The following is a 14419-nucleotide window of genomic DNA, read 5'->3' as shown; positions in this document are numbered from 1 at the left end:
TGCTTTCACAAATTTTGTTCTCCAGATTATCTTTCTAAATGTTCTCTACTTTTCCACTTTTACTTATGCAGAGGAAATTGAAAACCATCTGGAGAGAAACAGCCTCAAATGATGTGATCTATCCCCAAATACACTAGAAACACAGACATAGCTTTTCCCTTCAGTATTCAATCACCTCACATACTTCCCTTGTTTGTTGATACTTTAAAGAATGCCATGTACCTGAAAACACTTTGCAATCCCAAAGGACAACTGGACTAAACAGTGAGTTTAAGAAAACATGTTACTTTCTCATTAAAGGGAAAGTCCAGCGGGCCTTTACATAATGAAATCAGTACGAAGGAATCATCAGGAACTGCAAATTTACTAAACACAACTGGCTCAAAGAAGGGCCGGAAAGCAGTGTTCCATCCTAAGGAATCAAACAGCTCAGGACAGCACTCTACACAAAAACTTGGTAAGAAAATAATTTCAGAAGTTGTCTCTCTAGGCCCACTAGGAAGCCCAAGGAGGGTGAGGCTTGATGAGGATGGTCAAGCTTTGAGGGATGCAATTGCATGCTTGGGTCACACTCAACACAAAACAAATAGAGCCTCTAGAAACATGTTTATATTTTAAGCTCTTTGGGGATTATCTAAAAAAAAAAAAAAGTGGGATCAGGTTACTTAGCCTATATGCAAAACCTTTACAGAGAGAAATTCAATTGTCCTAGGAGTGAAGATGCCAGTTACTATGCCTGTTTCCCATGGCAGAGTGCCTGGGTTCCAGAACTGACCCTATCTCTGACTCTAGGAAATTGTTGATATACAACTTAGTAACACTTGGTGAGGAGATAAGTGATTGAGGTCTTACAACCCCCTGGGAAAACTCAATAAAGCTTTCTGATCTGAGACTGATTTGGGTGCTATCCAGGTTACTCAAAAAGTGAACCTCGCCACCTCTCTCTGCCTTCTGTATGCTCTGATTCCCTCAACTGCTGTGTCAACCTCTAGATGTGTCTTTCTTTGCTGTTTAAATAAACAGATATTCAAACTTCAGGGGAAATGAATTAAAACCAGAGATTGGAATGAAAAACAAATGTCCATGCAGTTTTCCCTTGTCTTGAAAGCCCTTTATTTTATTTGAAACATTAAACCCAAAAGAACTGATAACTTCACTGACTTAGTCTCTCCATCTCAGAACTCAGAAGAAAGGATGAGAATGAAGAATTTCAGATGTACAACTTGAAAGGAAGAAAAGGTCAGACATACAAAGAGTTCAGTGAGATTGAGGATGATGACTACCTGTGTAAGCGACCCTTTGGCACATCCACAAAGAAAAATCGCATAGTCTGAATTGAAATTCCACTTGTAATTTGGTCTTACATCATTCTGTCTTCTGGTAACTTGGGGTGCAAGACTGAGACTGAGTGATGTGAGCACTTGGCTGCTTCTGATGCTCTCTATAGCCAGCAACGTTTGATATATGTTCCTCATCCCTTCCACTCTCATCTCCAGATTGTGAGAAGTGTCAGACTTACTTCCCGAAGAGCTGTGCTGCTCATGGACCCCCCATGTTTCTAAAGGACAATCCAGTGGAAAAGGGACATCCTAGTCATGCTCTCCTCAGTTTGCCTACTAGACTTCAAATTGGCCCATATAGCATTCCAGAGGCTGGCTTGGAGTATTTAATGAAGCATCTGATCTGCCTTTGGGGCTGCACTTTGGTCCTTTTGAGGGCAAGATCACAAAAGTGGAAGAGGAAGCTGACAGTGGGTACAGTTGGCATGTAAGAAGCACATCCCTTTCCAGTCTGATGGCTTTTCAACTGCCTAGCATGAGACTGGTTCATGTGTCCTTCTACACATTTATGGCATGAGTTGAGCCAACATGATCAACCAGGCTGTAAAGATTAGCATAGGGCTCGGCGTCGTGGCCTTGTGGCTAAAGTCCTCACTTTGAACCTGCTGGGATCAAAACTGGGCACTCTTTCTAATACCAGCAGTTCCACTTGCCATCCAGCTCCCTGCTTGTGGCCTAGGATAGCAGTTGAGGACGGCCCACGCCTTGTTACCCTGCATCTGCATGGGAGACCCCAAAGAGTTTCCTGGTTCCCAGCTTCGGATCGGCACAGTACCGGCTGCTGTGGTTAGTTGGGGGAGTGGTTCATCAGATGATAGATCTTTCTCTCTCTCTGTCTCCTCCTCTCTGTACATCTTACTAATAAAAATAAATAATTCCAAAAATAAATAAATATTAGCCTAGAGAAAATCACTGGGCTGTTAACAATACAGCAGTGGCAATCTCCTCTATGGGCTTCTACTGTAGGGAAATAAACCAGAATAAATGTGTTCCAACACTATGTAAAGTCTCAACATGTGTCGGAGTCATGTAATGTCACAGAACATGAGGATAGAGTTGTTAATAATTCTGCTGAACTGCACCCATTTCAGAAACGTATTAAACTATTTTTTTGAAACTCAGATAGCCAGGGCAGGAACAGCTATGAGTACGTGGATGGGAAGGATACTTCTTTGGCCAATTGGATGAGGTAAGAGCCATGGCATGTTACAACTAGAAGAGGATATTTCTTTCCAAGACAAGATCAGTTTCCTTTCTCCTTTACTTTCCTCCGTGACTTTTGCATCATATGTCCTCTTTCATGTTTATTCTAATGAACTGTGGATGTCATGACCTGTTTCTAAAAGCATATTCTATATAAATACTATTTCTTTTTTTTTATTCATTAATTACATTGCATTATGTGACACAGTTTCATAGGTACTTGGTTTCTCCCCACTCCTCCCCAAACCCTCCCACCATAGTGGATTCCTCCACATTTTGCATAACCACAGTTCAAGTTCAGTTGAGATTCCTCCATTGCAAGCATATACCAAACATAGAAACCCGCATCTTATTGTCCAGCCAAGTTCAACGGCTTCTTAGGCATACCCTCTCTGGACGGCAGGCAGAGCCAGCAGACTATCATCCCAATCAATTAAAAGCCAGGGAACTTGAGCATTTTTTCGTATGTTTATTTGCCAGTTGGGTTTGTTCTTTTGTGAAGTGTCTGCCCATTTCCCATGCCCATTTTTTGAGTTGCTTGTTTGTTTTGACATTTTGGTTGTTTTGTAGCTCTTTGTATATTCTATCACCTATGTAGTGCGTGAATATCTTCTCCCATTCTGTGGGTTACTTTGTTACTTTGTTGATTATTTCCCTGGCTGTACAGAAGCTTCTTAGTTTGATGAAATCCCATTTGTTTATTCTGGTCTTGATTGCTATTGCCTTTGGTGTCCTTTTTAGGAAGTATGGACCTACCCCCAGATCTTGCAGAGTATTTCCAACCTTTTCTTCCAAAGGTTTGAAGGTTTCTTGATGTAGGTTTAGATCTGTTATCCATTTAGATTTGATCTTAGTGTATGGTGAGAGTGTACAGTGAGAGCTTGACTTGTTTCCCATTTGGATTCCTCTGATTGCTTTTTCTTGTCTTATGGCCTCAGCGAGTTCCTCTAGGACTATGTTGAATAGTATTGGAGGAAGTGGACATCCCTGTCTTGTTCCAGATCTCAATGGGAAGGGTTCCAGTGTTTCTCCATTCAGTATGATGCTGGCGTTGGGTTTTTCATATATCGCTTTGATTATGTTGTGGTTTATTCCATCAATGCCTACCTTGGTTAGGGTTTTTAGCAGGAAGTGGTGTTGGATTATGTCAAAAGCTTTTTCTGCGTCTATTGATACGATCATGTGATTCTGGTTTTTCAGTTTTTGGATGTGGTGTATCACATATATGGATTTCCGGATGTTGAACCATTCCTGCATTCCAGGGATGAATCCTACCTAATCTGAATGAATGATCTGTCCGATGTGTTTTTGAAGTCTATTTTCTAGGATTTTAATTGATCGGGATGATAGTCTGCTGGCTCTGTCTTCAGACCAGAGAGTGTATACCTAAGAAGCCGTTGAACTTAACTGGAAAATAAGATGCTGGACTCTATGTTTGGTATATGCTTGCAATGGGGGAATCTCAACTGAACTTGAACTGTGGTTATGCAACAAGGTGGAGGAATCCACCGTAGTGGAAGGGTTAGGGGAGGGGTGGGGAGAATCCAAGTATCTATGAAACTGTGTCACATAATACAATGTAATTAATGAATTTAAAATAAAATTAAAAAAAAAATAGGTTAATACGTTTCTGAAATGGGTGTAGTTCAGCAGAATTATTAACAACTCTATCCTCATGTTCTGTGACAATACATGACTCAAACACATGTTGAGACTTTACATAGTGTTGGTACACATTTATTCTGGTTTATTTCCCTACAGTAGAAGCCCATAGAGGAGATTGCCACTGCTTTATTTTTAACAGCCCAGTGATTTTCTCTAGGCTAATATTTATTTATTTTTTGCTATTATTTTTATTACAAAGTCAGATGTACAGAGAAGAGGAGACAGAGAGAGAGATTGGAAGGTCTACCATCTGATGAGCCACTCCCCCAACTAACCACAGCAGCCGGTACTGTGCCGATCCGAAGCTGGGAACCAGGAAACTCTTTGGGGTCTCCCATGCAGATGCAGGGTGCCAAGGCGTGGGCTGTCCTCAACTGCTATCCTAGGCCACAAGCAGGGAGCTGGATGGCAAGTGGAACTGCTGGGATTAGAAAGAGTGCCCAGTTTTGATCCCAGCAGGTTCAAAGTGAGGACTTTAGCCACAAGGCCACGACGCCAAGCCCTTTGGTAATCTTACAGCCTGGCTGATCATGTTGGCTCAACTCATGCCATAAATGTGTAGAAGGACACATGAACCAGTCTCATGCTAGGCAGTTGAAAAGCCATCAGACTGGAAAGGGATGTGCTTCTTACCTACCAGCTGTACCCACTGTCAGCTTCCTCTTCCACTTCTGTGTTCTTGCCCTCAAAAGGACCAAAGTGCAGCTCCAAAGGCAGATCAGATGCTTCATTAAATACTCCAAGCCCAGCTTCCGGAATGCTCGATGGGCCAACTCGAAGTCCAGTGGGCACACTAAGGAGAGCACGACTAGGATGTCCCTTTTCCACTGGATTGTCCTTTAGAAACATGGGGGGTCCATGAGCAGCACAGCTCTTCAGGAAGCAGATCTGACACTTCTCACAATCTGGAAATGAGAGTGGAAGGGATGAGGAACATATACCAAACGTTGCTGGCTATAGAGAGCATCAGAAGCAGCCAAGTGTTCACATCACTCAGTCTCAGTCTTGTACACCAAGTTACCAGAAGACAGAATGATGTAAGACCAAATTACAAGTGGAATTTCAAGTTGTACATCTGAAATTCTTCATTCTCATCCTTTCTTCTGAGTTCTGAGATGGAGAGACTAAGTCAGTGAAGTTATCAGTTCTTTTGGGTTTAATGTTTCAAATAAAATAAAGGGCTTTCAAGACAAGGAAAAACTGCATGGACATTTGTTTTTCATTACAATCTGGTTTTAATTCATTTCCCCTGAAGTTTGAATATCTGTTTATTTAAACAGCAAAGAAAGACACATCTAGAGATTGACACAGCAGTTGAGAGAATCAGAGTACACAGAAGGCAGAGAGAGGTGGCGAGGTTCACTTTTTGAGTAACCTGGATAGCACCCAAATCAGTCTCAGATCAGAAAGCTTTATTGAGTTTTCCCAGGGGGTTGTAAGACCTCAATCACTTATCTCCTCACCAAGTGTTACTAAGTTGTATATCAACATTTTGCTAGAGTCAGAGATAGGGTCAGTTCTGGAACCCAGGCACTCTGCCATGGGAAACAGGCATATTAACTAGTATCTTCACTCCTAGAACAACTGACTTCCTCTCCATGAAGTGTCTGCATATAGGCTAAGTAACCTGATCCCACCTTTTTTTTTTTAAATAATCCCCAAAGAGCTTAAAATGTAATCATGTTTCTAGAGGCTCTATTTATTTTGTGTTGAGTGTGACCCAAGCATGCAATTGCATCCCTCACAGCTTGACCATCCTCATCAAGCTTCACCCTCCTTGGGCTTCCTAGTGGGCCTAGAGAGACAACTCCTGAAATTATTTTCTTATCAAGTTTTTGTGTAGAGTGCTGTCCTGAGCTGTTTGATTCCTTAGGATGGAACACTGTTTTCCGGCCCTTCTTTGAGCCAGTTGTGTTTAGTAAATTTGCAGTTCCTGATGATTCCTTCGTACTGATTTCATTATGTAAAGGCCCGCTGGACTTTCCCTTTAATGAGAAAGTAACATGTTTTCTTAAACTCACTGTTTAGTCCAGTTGTCCTTTGGGATTGCAAAGTGTTTTCAGGTACATGGCATTCTTTAAAGTGTCAGCAAACATGGGAACATATGAGGTGATTGAATACTGAAGGGAAAAGCAGTGTCTGTGTTTCTAGTGTATTTGGGGATAGATCACATCATTTGAGCCTGTTTCTCTCTAGATGGTTTTCAATTTCCTCTGCACAAATGAAAGTGGAAAAGGGGAGAAGATTTAGAAAGATAATCTGGAGGACAATATTTGTGAAAGCAGGTTGGTAGGGCTTCTTTAGGAAAGCATGTCTTATCAACCTGTGGACCGTGAAGGGAAAATATAGGAAAGCACAGACAGAATGAAGTACAACTGGAGAATTTGGTGGCATACATGAGGTTAGAAAGAGGTGAAATCAGGTATTTGTTCAAAAATTAAGATGGTGATAAAAGCTGAAAAGGACAATATCTTGAGCTTAATTGATTTGGGGATTGGATAAGCTGGTGCCTATATCAATTGGCTTGAACCCAGGTGTACTGTTAGATACTTCTCCACAGCTACTCTTGTTGACCTGTAAATTGGCATACATGTAGCTAAAGTTCATTTTGAGATATTACATACTCATTAATTTGATTTAGTAATATCTATAGTGCTACGACCATTTTACCATGTTTTTATAGCTGAAACCCAAGTCATACATACATATATCATATATATGATACATATAGCAGATATGTATAAGATATATATATCTTTAGAATTCCTTAGACTTGCTTTTCTGTTTCATCAGAAAATGTTGAATGAATTTTCCAGAAAATTTGGGGAAGTTCTTCATGATCCAAACTCTGCCAAAATTTTGGAGAAATATTTGTAATCAACTGGACACTCAAAAGTCACGTTGTATTGTCGAAGCAACAGGAAACAAAAATAATTGCAAACATTGGAAGGACTGCGTACTTAGTACCCAGAGAAAGAGGATGTTGTTTTGTCCTACAAGCATGAGGACATGAGTTCAAGATACAATTCTGTTTAATGTATGAGTGAACACAGAGGGAAGTTTAAGTTACTGCCTGTTTGATACATTCTCAGCATTAAAGCCTGGAGTCTTCAGGCTTGGAGGTTCTCTCTCTCTCTCTCCAGTAAGATTTCATGTTAATTCGTAAGGAACATTTTCAGAGGGAAAGAGAGACAACTATTATCAGTCCACTGGATCATTCCCAAGTGATGGCTACAGCCAGAGCCAGGCTGATCTGAAGCCCAGAACCAGGAGCCTCGTCTAGGTCTCCCACGTGGTGCCATGGTCATAAGGCTTTGGGCCATCCTACACTGCTTTACCAGGCCATCAGCAGGGAACTGGATGGGAAGTGGAACAGCTGGGAAATGAACTGGCTTCCACATGGGACCTCGGAGTGTGCAAGGTGAGGATTTAGCCACTAGGCCCTTGCAGACTTTCTCTGCTCTAAATAAAGGCCTATGAAGGTGTGGACACCCACTCTTATCTCAAACACTTAACAGTACTATACCTCACATTCCTCAACATTTAAAGGAGTGTATTTCAGTAACTGATTCATAGGGTTGTTGGAAGGTTTAACTGCGTGTGTTGATGATAAACCTTACAAAGTCTGAAATATCATGAAAACAACACATAAGTAGCGACACAAGAATTCTTGTTTAATGTTCCTGATCATGTTAGCTATTACGAAAGATCATGAGAGGAAGAAGACAGTTAATAGTATATCGTGTCCTTTCTTCTCTTACCTGTGAGGGAATTAAGAGGATCATTATTTATTGATTTATTATTATTTTCTTTCAGTGAAAGGGTTTTAAGAGCTACTCACCTTCTGCTGTCTGGTGTGTTTCTTTTTGCAGGTCATGCGACGAGGTTTGACTAGAAGGTGACAAGAAAGCATTGATAAATATTTCAAAATTTTGCAAACTCTAACCATAAAAGAATTTTGGATCAGAGTGTAGTGATTCTACCTGTGATCCAGATGTGACATGAAAATATCTTATAACTATCACTAAGATGTATATGTATGTGTTGAAGATTTTTATCTTTAAAACAGACCCAAAAAACAAAAGAAATCCTTCATTTCCAGCTCCACTCTGACTTATGTCTATTGTGTTCAATTAAATAAAGTAATTTGATTTTCAGAATGTAACTGATGAACAATTTAGGAACAGAAAGAAATTTCCTTGAAAAGAAAATAAAAATCATACGGAAAAATCTGTAATTAATTGCATAGTTAGTTTTTAGAAATTGAAAATAATTTCTCTAAGATCAGAAACAAGGAATGGTTTCTACGTACTTGCTACTATTATTTGATCTGAAACTTTTCCTAGGCAGAAAAATGAGGTGAGGAAATAGCTTCTCCAATTTGGAAATAAAGCAACATGTTTTCTACATTTGCATTTGGCATGAGCTTACACATGGAAAACCCTGAAAATTCCATTAACAACCTGTGAGACTTAATAAAAAAAATAGCATAGTCATCAGAAAGAAAGAAAGAAAGTCAACACTTCCAATGAATTGTTGGGTGGCAGTTTGAGTAGTCTACAACATGAGCAACCCCATTCTTGAGCACTGGTTTCAGTTCCACCTGTCACTTTCACTTCATCACCTGGTGGTGCAATTGGGGAAGCAGGAAGTAATGGCCCTAATACTTGGGATTCTTCTACCCAAATGAAAGCTTCTGGTCTCTAATGTTGACCAGGTTCATCTGCACAGACTAGGGAGTGAATAAATGGGTAGATCTTTCTGTATCTTTTTCACTCCCTGTCTCTGGCTTTGAACAACATACACAAACCACTTATGTACAAGCTTGGTTGTACTTCCGTCTTGAATTAGTTAGTTCATGTTAAGTGTCAACTGTTCATACATTTTCCACTTTTTGTCTGATTAATAGCATAGTTACTGTTCTAGGATCTTATGTCAGCAGCCTCTGATGGGCACTGTTTTCAAGAGAGTAAATGGTGTTAATCAATTATTGCTGAGTTTGATGCCAAGAATGGTTTTCAGTTGCTGCTTATTTCTCCTGGCCCTCACTTTCTTGACTAGGTCTCTATTCTCAAAAGCATCAGTGTTGTCCAGGGGCTGTGAGTGCCAGCACTCATAAGAAAGCCAGTTGAGGCGGCTTTCAGAGTTAGATTAAAGCAAAATCTTCCCTTTAGGCAATACACCTAGAAGGAGAAATGGAAGGCAAAGCGATTCATAGCACTCCCAGGATGGACTGGGAGTATCGAGTACAGGTGAGAGGTCTGCATGGTCAGAACACAAACATCCTTGTCCATATTCATCCCTGAACAGGTGGGACAAGGGGAGGGGAAACACACAGGCACAATGGGCTGATGCTGCATAGGTCTGTGTGACTTGCATGCTATATTTCCACTTCATTTTTTCAAAGTAGGTCTCCTCTGACTTGCCAATCTTTGCACACTATTCCTTGGAGAACTACATGGAAACATTTTTGAAGGCATCTTGGAATGTTAGAAGACATGAGAGGTTGCTGTGTAATCACAGTGGCTACAGAAGAACAAGGTATCAACCATGTCCTCTGGTCTCGATACAGTTGTCCATTCTGCCAATGCTAAACATCTGTCCTGAACCTCCTGTGCCAACCTCACTAACACAGCAATGTGCCCGAGGTTCTCGCCTCCAGATTTCCCAGTGCTGAAGCTGGGTGTGTCCAAGCTTGCTTTGGCAGGAATCTTGACACATGTGATTCTGGTATCCCACTCCAACTCCTCTGAGTCTGTCATCAAGCAAGAATTCTGAGAGAAGGAAGATGCAGGGGCTTGCTGTGAACTAGGTCTGAAAATAAGGAACCCAGCCATGGGCTGTGGCACCAGCAGGATAGTGATCAACAGGCAAGCTCTGCCCTCACTGAATTCCTACAGCTCTAGACATCTGCTGTCTCTACAAAGAGAGGTGCATCGTCATGGAAACCAGAATGTGGGGCAGACAGGCAGTTAATGGAATACTGGAATTCAGGGCTCCTTGGGGGTGAGGAGGGGGCCAAGCATGTCAACTTGCAGACCTTCAGGTTTGTACTGAGAATGATGAGCTTCCCCAAAGGTGGATAAAGTTTGCGGTCTCAGGTGAAACAGGGTTGGAGTCTAAGATGGGAAGCTTATGAGCCTGACTGAAGAGTATGTGCCTTTGGTACTTTGAGGTTACTGAAGCCTGGGTAAGTGTATGCATTATTTGAGGCTAAGCATTTGTGTGAATGAGGCTTGGGATCTCTCAAGTTGGGCAGTTTAGGAGTGGCCTGGACTTTATTCAAAGGACAACTCTGTGATTGGTGACATGCTGGGTGGGGGTTATTGCAGCACACCAGGCTTGAGGGCAAAGGGCTCTCTCAGGCTAGTGGACATGGTCTCTCAACTGCAAAGGACCCATACTCTATCACCCTGAGGAGATTGGTAGGTGCTCAGGGTGAAGGGGCCTGTGGCACAGGCTAAGGAGAAAGGGGTCACACTACAATGTCACGGCCTGGGCTCTGGTCTATTATTCCTGCTCTCCCAAGTGCTGTTAACCATTGTTGTCCCCTCCTGTGACACGTCTGGGATTACAGAAAATGCCAGTATGAAGTGTGAATATTCTGTATGGTACTGCTTTCTGATGATGCTATGATGAAAGCAGTAGTGCTGGTTGGCAATCTAGGAACTGATGGTGCACGGCAGAGGAAGGAGCCACGACCATCAGTCATGGTTACCTCAGCCTTGGGTCCTGTTGGTTTGGGTGGAGCTGAGTTTACTCGCACCCAAGTCCTGGCCCTATGCACAGCACATCTGTGTCCTACTCAGGGAATAGTAAGACCTCCAAGAGTCAAGCTCAAGTCAAGCTTCAACTTCAGGATGCTGCATTTATGCTGGGCCTTTCTGGAACCAAAGCCAGACTTGTTTTCAATAGCTCAACTCCAGGCAGAAGCAACTGTGTCCTGAAAAGTCAAAATCCATGTTGTGTATTGTGTCCTGGGTATGCTGAAGCACATGTGGGCTGTTTCTGGGTGTGCCAGTGTCTATGTGTGTGATGGTTCCTGGGAGTTCAGGGTGTATATGTGTGCTATTTTCTGAAATGTCAGTATCTGAACTAATGCATATTCTTTGGTGTTCAGCACCTCTCCATGTGTACTGCTTTCTGAAAGGCTACGGGCAATGTGTTAATTATTTTATTGGAGGCAGGGCTCTGAGGTAGGGACTTTCCCTTTGAACCTTGGGATTAGATGTATCTTGTTTCCTTGAATTCTGGAGACTGTGCATGTGTTACTTCCTAGGAGTGTGCGGTGATAGCTCTCACTTGTATTGCTCTGGCAGTGGCATTGGTCTCATTTTCAAGTCCTAAGCCATTAGTTATAGCATTATGATTGTACCTGTGAGATGTGGAGTCTATTTTCTGTTGTTAATATCACATTGCCAGGTCTGTGTTGTAGTGAATGTGTACCTTTGCTAACCCTGATGAATCAATTCATTAAAAATGAAACTGATAAAGAAAGGAAATTGTATTGCTAGGAGAAAAATGACAAAAAGTGAAGCAGAATAAGGGAGAACTTTCCAGTACAGAATCAAAACAGGAAATACATATATTTAATACTTGAGGCTATAGCTGAAGGGGAAGATAAATTATTAGTGACAGTAAAAAATAACGTCAACTTAGAGAAAGATACAAATTTGAATGTCTTTGCCTTGAATAACCACGAAAGTGTTCAGCGGAAGAGAACAATTAAATTCAAGAGATGTATTAAATGTCACAATGAGCATAGAGAAATATAACAAATGCTAATTTTTTTTAAAAACATATTTTTATCGCATTTTCTTTTTTTTTAATTAATTACATTGCATTATGTGATACATTTTTTTTTTATGCACTGGGATTTTTCCCTGCCCCTCCCCACACCCTCCCCCCACGGTGGATTGCTCCACCTTGTTGCATTTCCATAGTTCAAATTCAGTTGAGATTCTTTCATTGGAAGTTTTGACCAATCATAAATTGCAGCATCTTATTGTCCTGGTAAGTTCAATGGTTTCTTGGTGAGACCATCTCTGGTCTGAAGGTAGAGCCAGCAGGGTATCATCACAATCAATTAAAAGCCACAACATAATATTTCCAATCATTTACAACATTATGGCATTAATTGACATGGTATTGGTTAATCAATATGTTAATAGGAAAACGCAGGTTCTCAACCACATCCTGTGGATTCTTCATAGACATTTCAATTTTGGTTTACATTCAACCGTGTTCTATACACCTTAAAATGGCTTAGATGGCTATTCAGCTGTCTCATGCCTATTTTCATTTTAGTCTTTAGCAGTTTATAGCATTGAAGCATGTTTTCGCTGAACCTGGCTGTTTTTCAGGTGGTCTAACTCTATAATTCTAACTGGATATATTTCAACAGTTTAGGTGAGCATGTTTAGCAGGGGTGTGCAGAGAAATGTCCCATACTCTAGTGAGGAGTAACTAATCTTTGTGTCCCACACAGTGAGTTATAAGTGCATCCATGCTAACCGTTTCCTGTCTGTTTCTAAGCTTTCCTTGTTGTTCTCTGTCTATCTATTCTAGTTTGGTTTGTTGGTTTGTTTGTGTGTTTGTTTTGAGTGGTTTCTGGAGCCCTCCTGATGGTTATTACGAGAGAGGGTGGGGACCCAAAGTTGGAAGCAGGCAAGGACCAGAGAAAGCTCCTCTAGCTCATCCCGAAGAAAGTTTACTGTTCTTCTGTGTCTGCGCACCACTCAGGGTTCCTGGTTGTTGTTCCGATGACCTTGGATCCTGCAAGGCAGGACTTGGGCTTCTTCCATCCCATGTGGTAGATCCAAATGGGGGTGGTTGACCTCAGAGTTCTTGGTCTCCGAAGGCACTCCATTTCCTCATGGTCTCCTTGGCAGTAGGGATATAGTCCTCGGTGCTCCTTGGTACTGATAGTCCTTGGTGAGTATCTGGGAGTATTAAGGGTTGGTATAAAAGCCTCCTCCTGTCCGCCTGACCACTCTGAGGCCCCCCTGCTGTATGCATATGCCCTCCTGTTAAGAGGTTGTTAGGATTACTCCTGATTCTCCCATATGCCTTTGTATATTTACTATTGTCTAATGCTAATCTGAATCTGTTTCTATGAGTTACCAGTTATGATCCTGATAGGTTATATTTCCCGTCTGCCTCACACCTTCTAGGGTGATGTAGATTTCTCTGTTCTCGCTCCCCTTTTCCAGATATCATGGGGCCTTACAAGAACATTAGGTTTAATTTTCTTGTTTTTTCTTTTTCTCTTGCCTTAATATTTATGCTTACTTTTGCTGGGAATCACCAGAAATTCATCTCTGACCTACACTGGGAGTCCATTTGGGCACCATTTCTAATCCCAGTGGTCCTGCGTCTCACCCAGCTCCCTGCTTGTAGCATGGTAAGGCATTTGAAAGATGTGGGACCCTTCATCTATGGGGGAGACCTGGAAGAAGCTCCGGGCTGCTTGCTTCGGGTTGCTTTAGCTCCAGACATTGCAGCTGCTTAGGGAGTGAATCAGTGAACCGATGATCTTCTCCCCTGTCTCTGCGTCTCTCTGTATATCTGATTTTCCAATGAAAATATCATATATATATATATATATATATATATATATATATATATATATATATAAAAATCCTTGTTTTCCAGCTGTCTTTAATCTACGTAATTACCAAATCAGGTCTAGCCCAATACAGTACCTTCTTGCTTTGTGAGAATGCTTACTTCCTGAGAAACACATTCTCATGCAGTTTTCTGTGTGTATAAATGCCATGCTGTGTGCTCAAACTAAGATGATTACAATGTTTGTGGGTGATGAGATCACTCTTTTCTGAGAACTTGCTAAATTGTGTTATACAGTGCTTGCTAAGTTGCTTGCTATACTCAACCATGTGCATGCATATCCATATAAAAGCCCTATCCATTGCAACAAAAAGAGGGACACTCTTCTAGGGTTTGCCAGTGGGTGAGCAGGTGCACCAATTTTGGCATATCTGTGTAAGAGTATAGAAAAATAATGTTATTGGGAATGGAGCTGAAAGCTTTTTATTTTATGCTGCTATATATTTTTGAATCTGTGTATAATTTAAAGCCATTTATTTTTATTAGAAGGAGTAACGTGGGGACTGGAAAGGGAGGAGAAAGAATAAGGTAGGTAAGGAGAAAGGGAGAGTGGGAAGGAATAGACAGGCTGGTGTAGGATAGAG

The 14419-nt window shown here is 41.3% G+C and overlaps 1 protein-coding gene across 1 annotated transcript in view; it reads left to right on the top strand.

Annotated features, from left to right (window-relative positions):
- Positions 1–345: 345 nt before the first annotated feature.
- Positions 346–14419, top strand: part of LOC131478722 (histone-lysine N-methyltransferase PRDM7-like) — a gene marked incomplete at its 5' end in the record, with an annotated part of 208141 nt that continues 194067 nt past the window's right edge. Inside the window, 5 exon segments of the mRNA XM_058659297.1 lie at positions 346–457; positions 1180–1287; positions 1497–1655; positions 1658–1767; positions 2471–2529. Of these exon segments, the coding sequence (XP_058515280.1) occupies positions 346–457; positions 1180–1287; positions 1497–1655; positions 1658–1767; positions 2471–2529 (548 nt within the window).

This window comes from Ochotona princeps, chromosome Y (assembly GCF_030435755.1).
Source record: "Ochotona princeps isolate mOchPri1 chromosome Y, mOchPri1.hap1, whole genome shotgun sequence".
In the NCBI taxonomy this organism is placed as follows: Eukaryota; Metazoa; Chordata; class Mammalia; order Lagomorpha; family Ochotonidae; genus Ochotona; species Ochotona princeps.
Note: the sequence above shows the minus strand (reverse complement) of the source record. Positions and strands in the feature narration are given on the sequence as shown.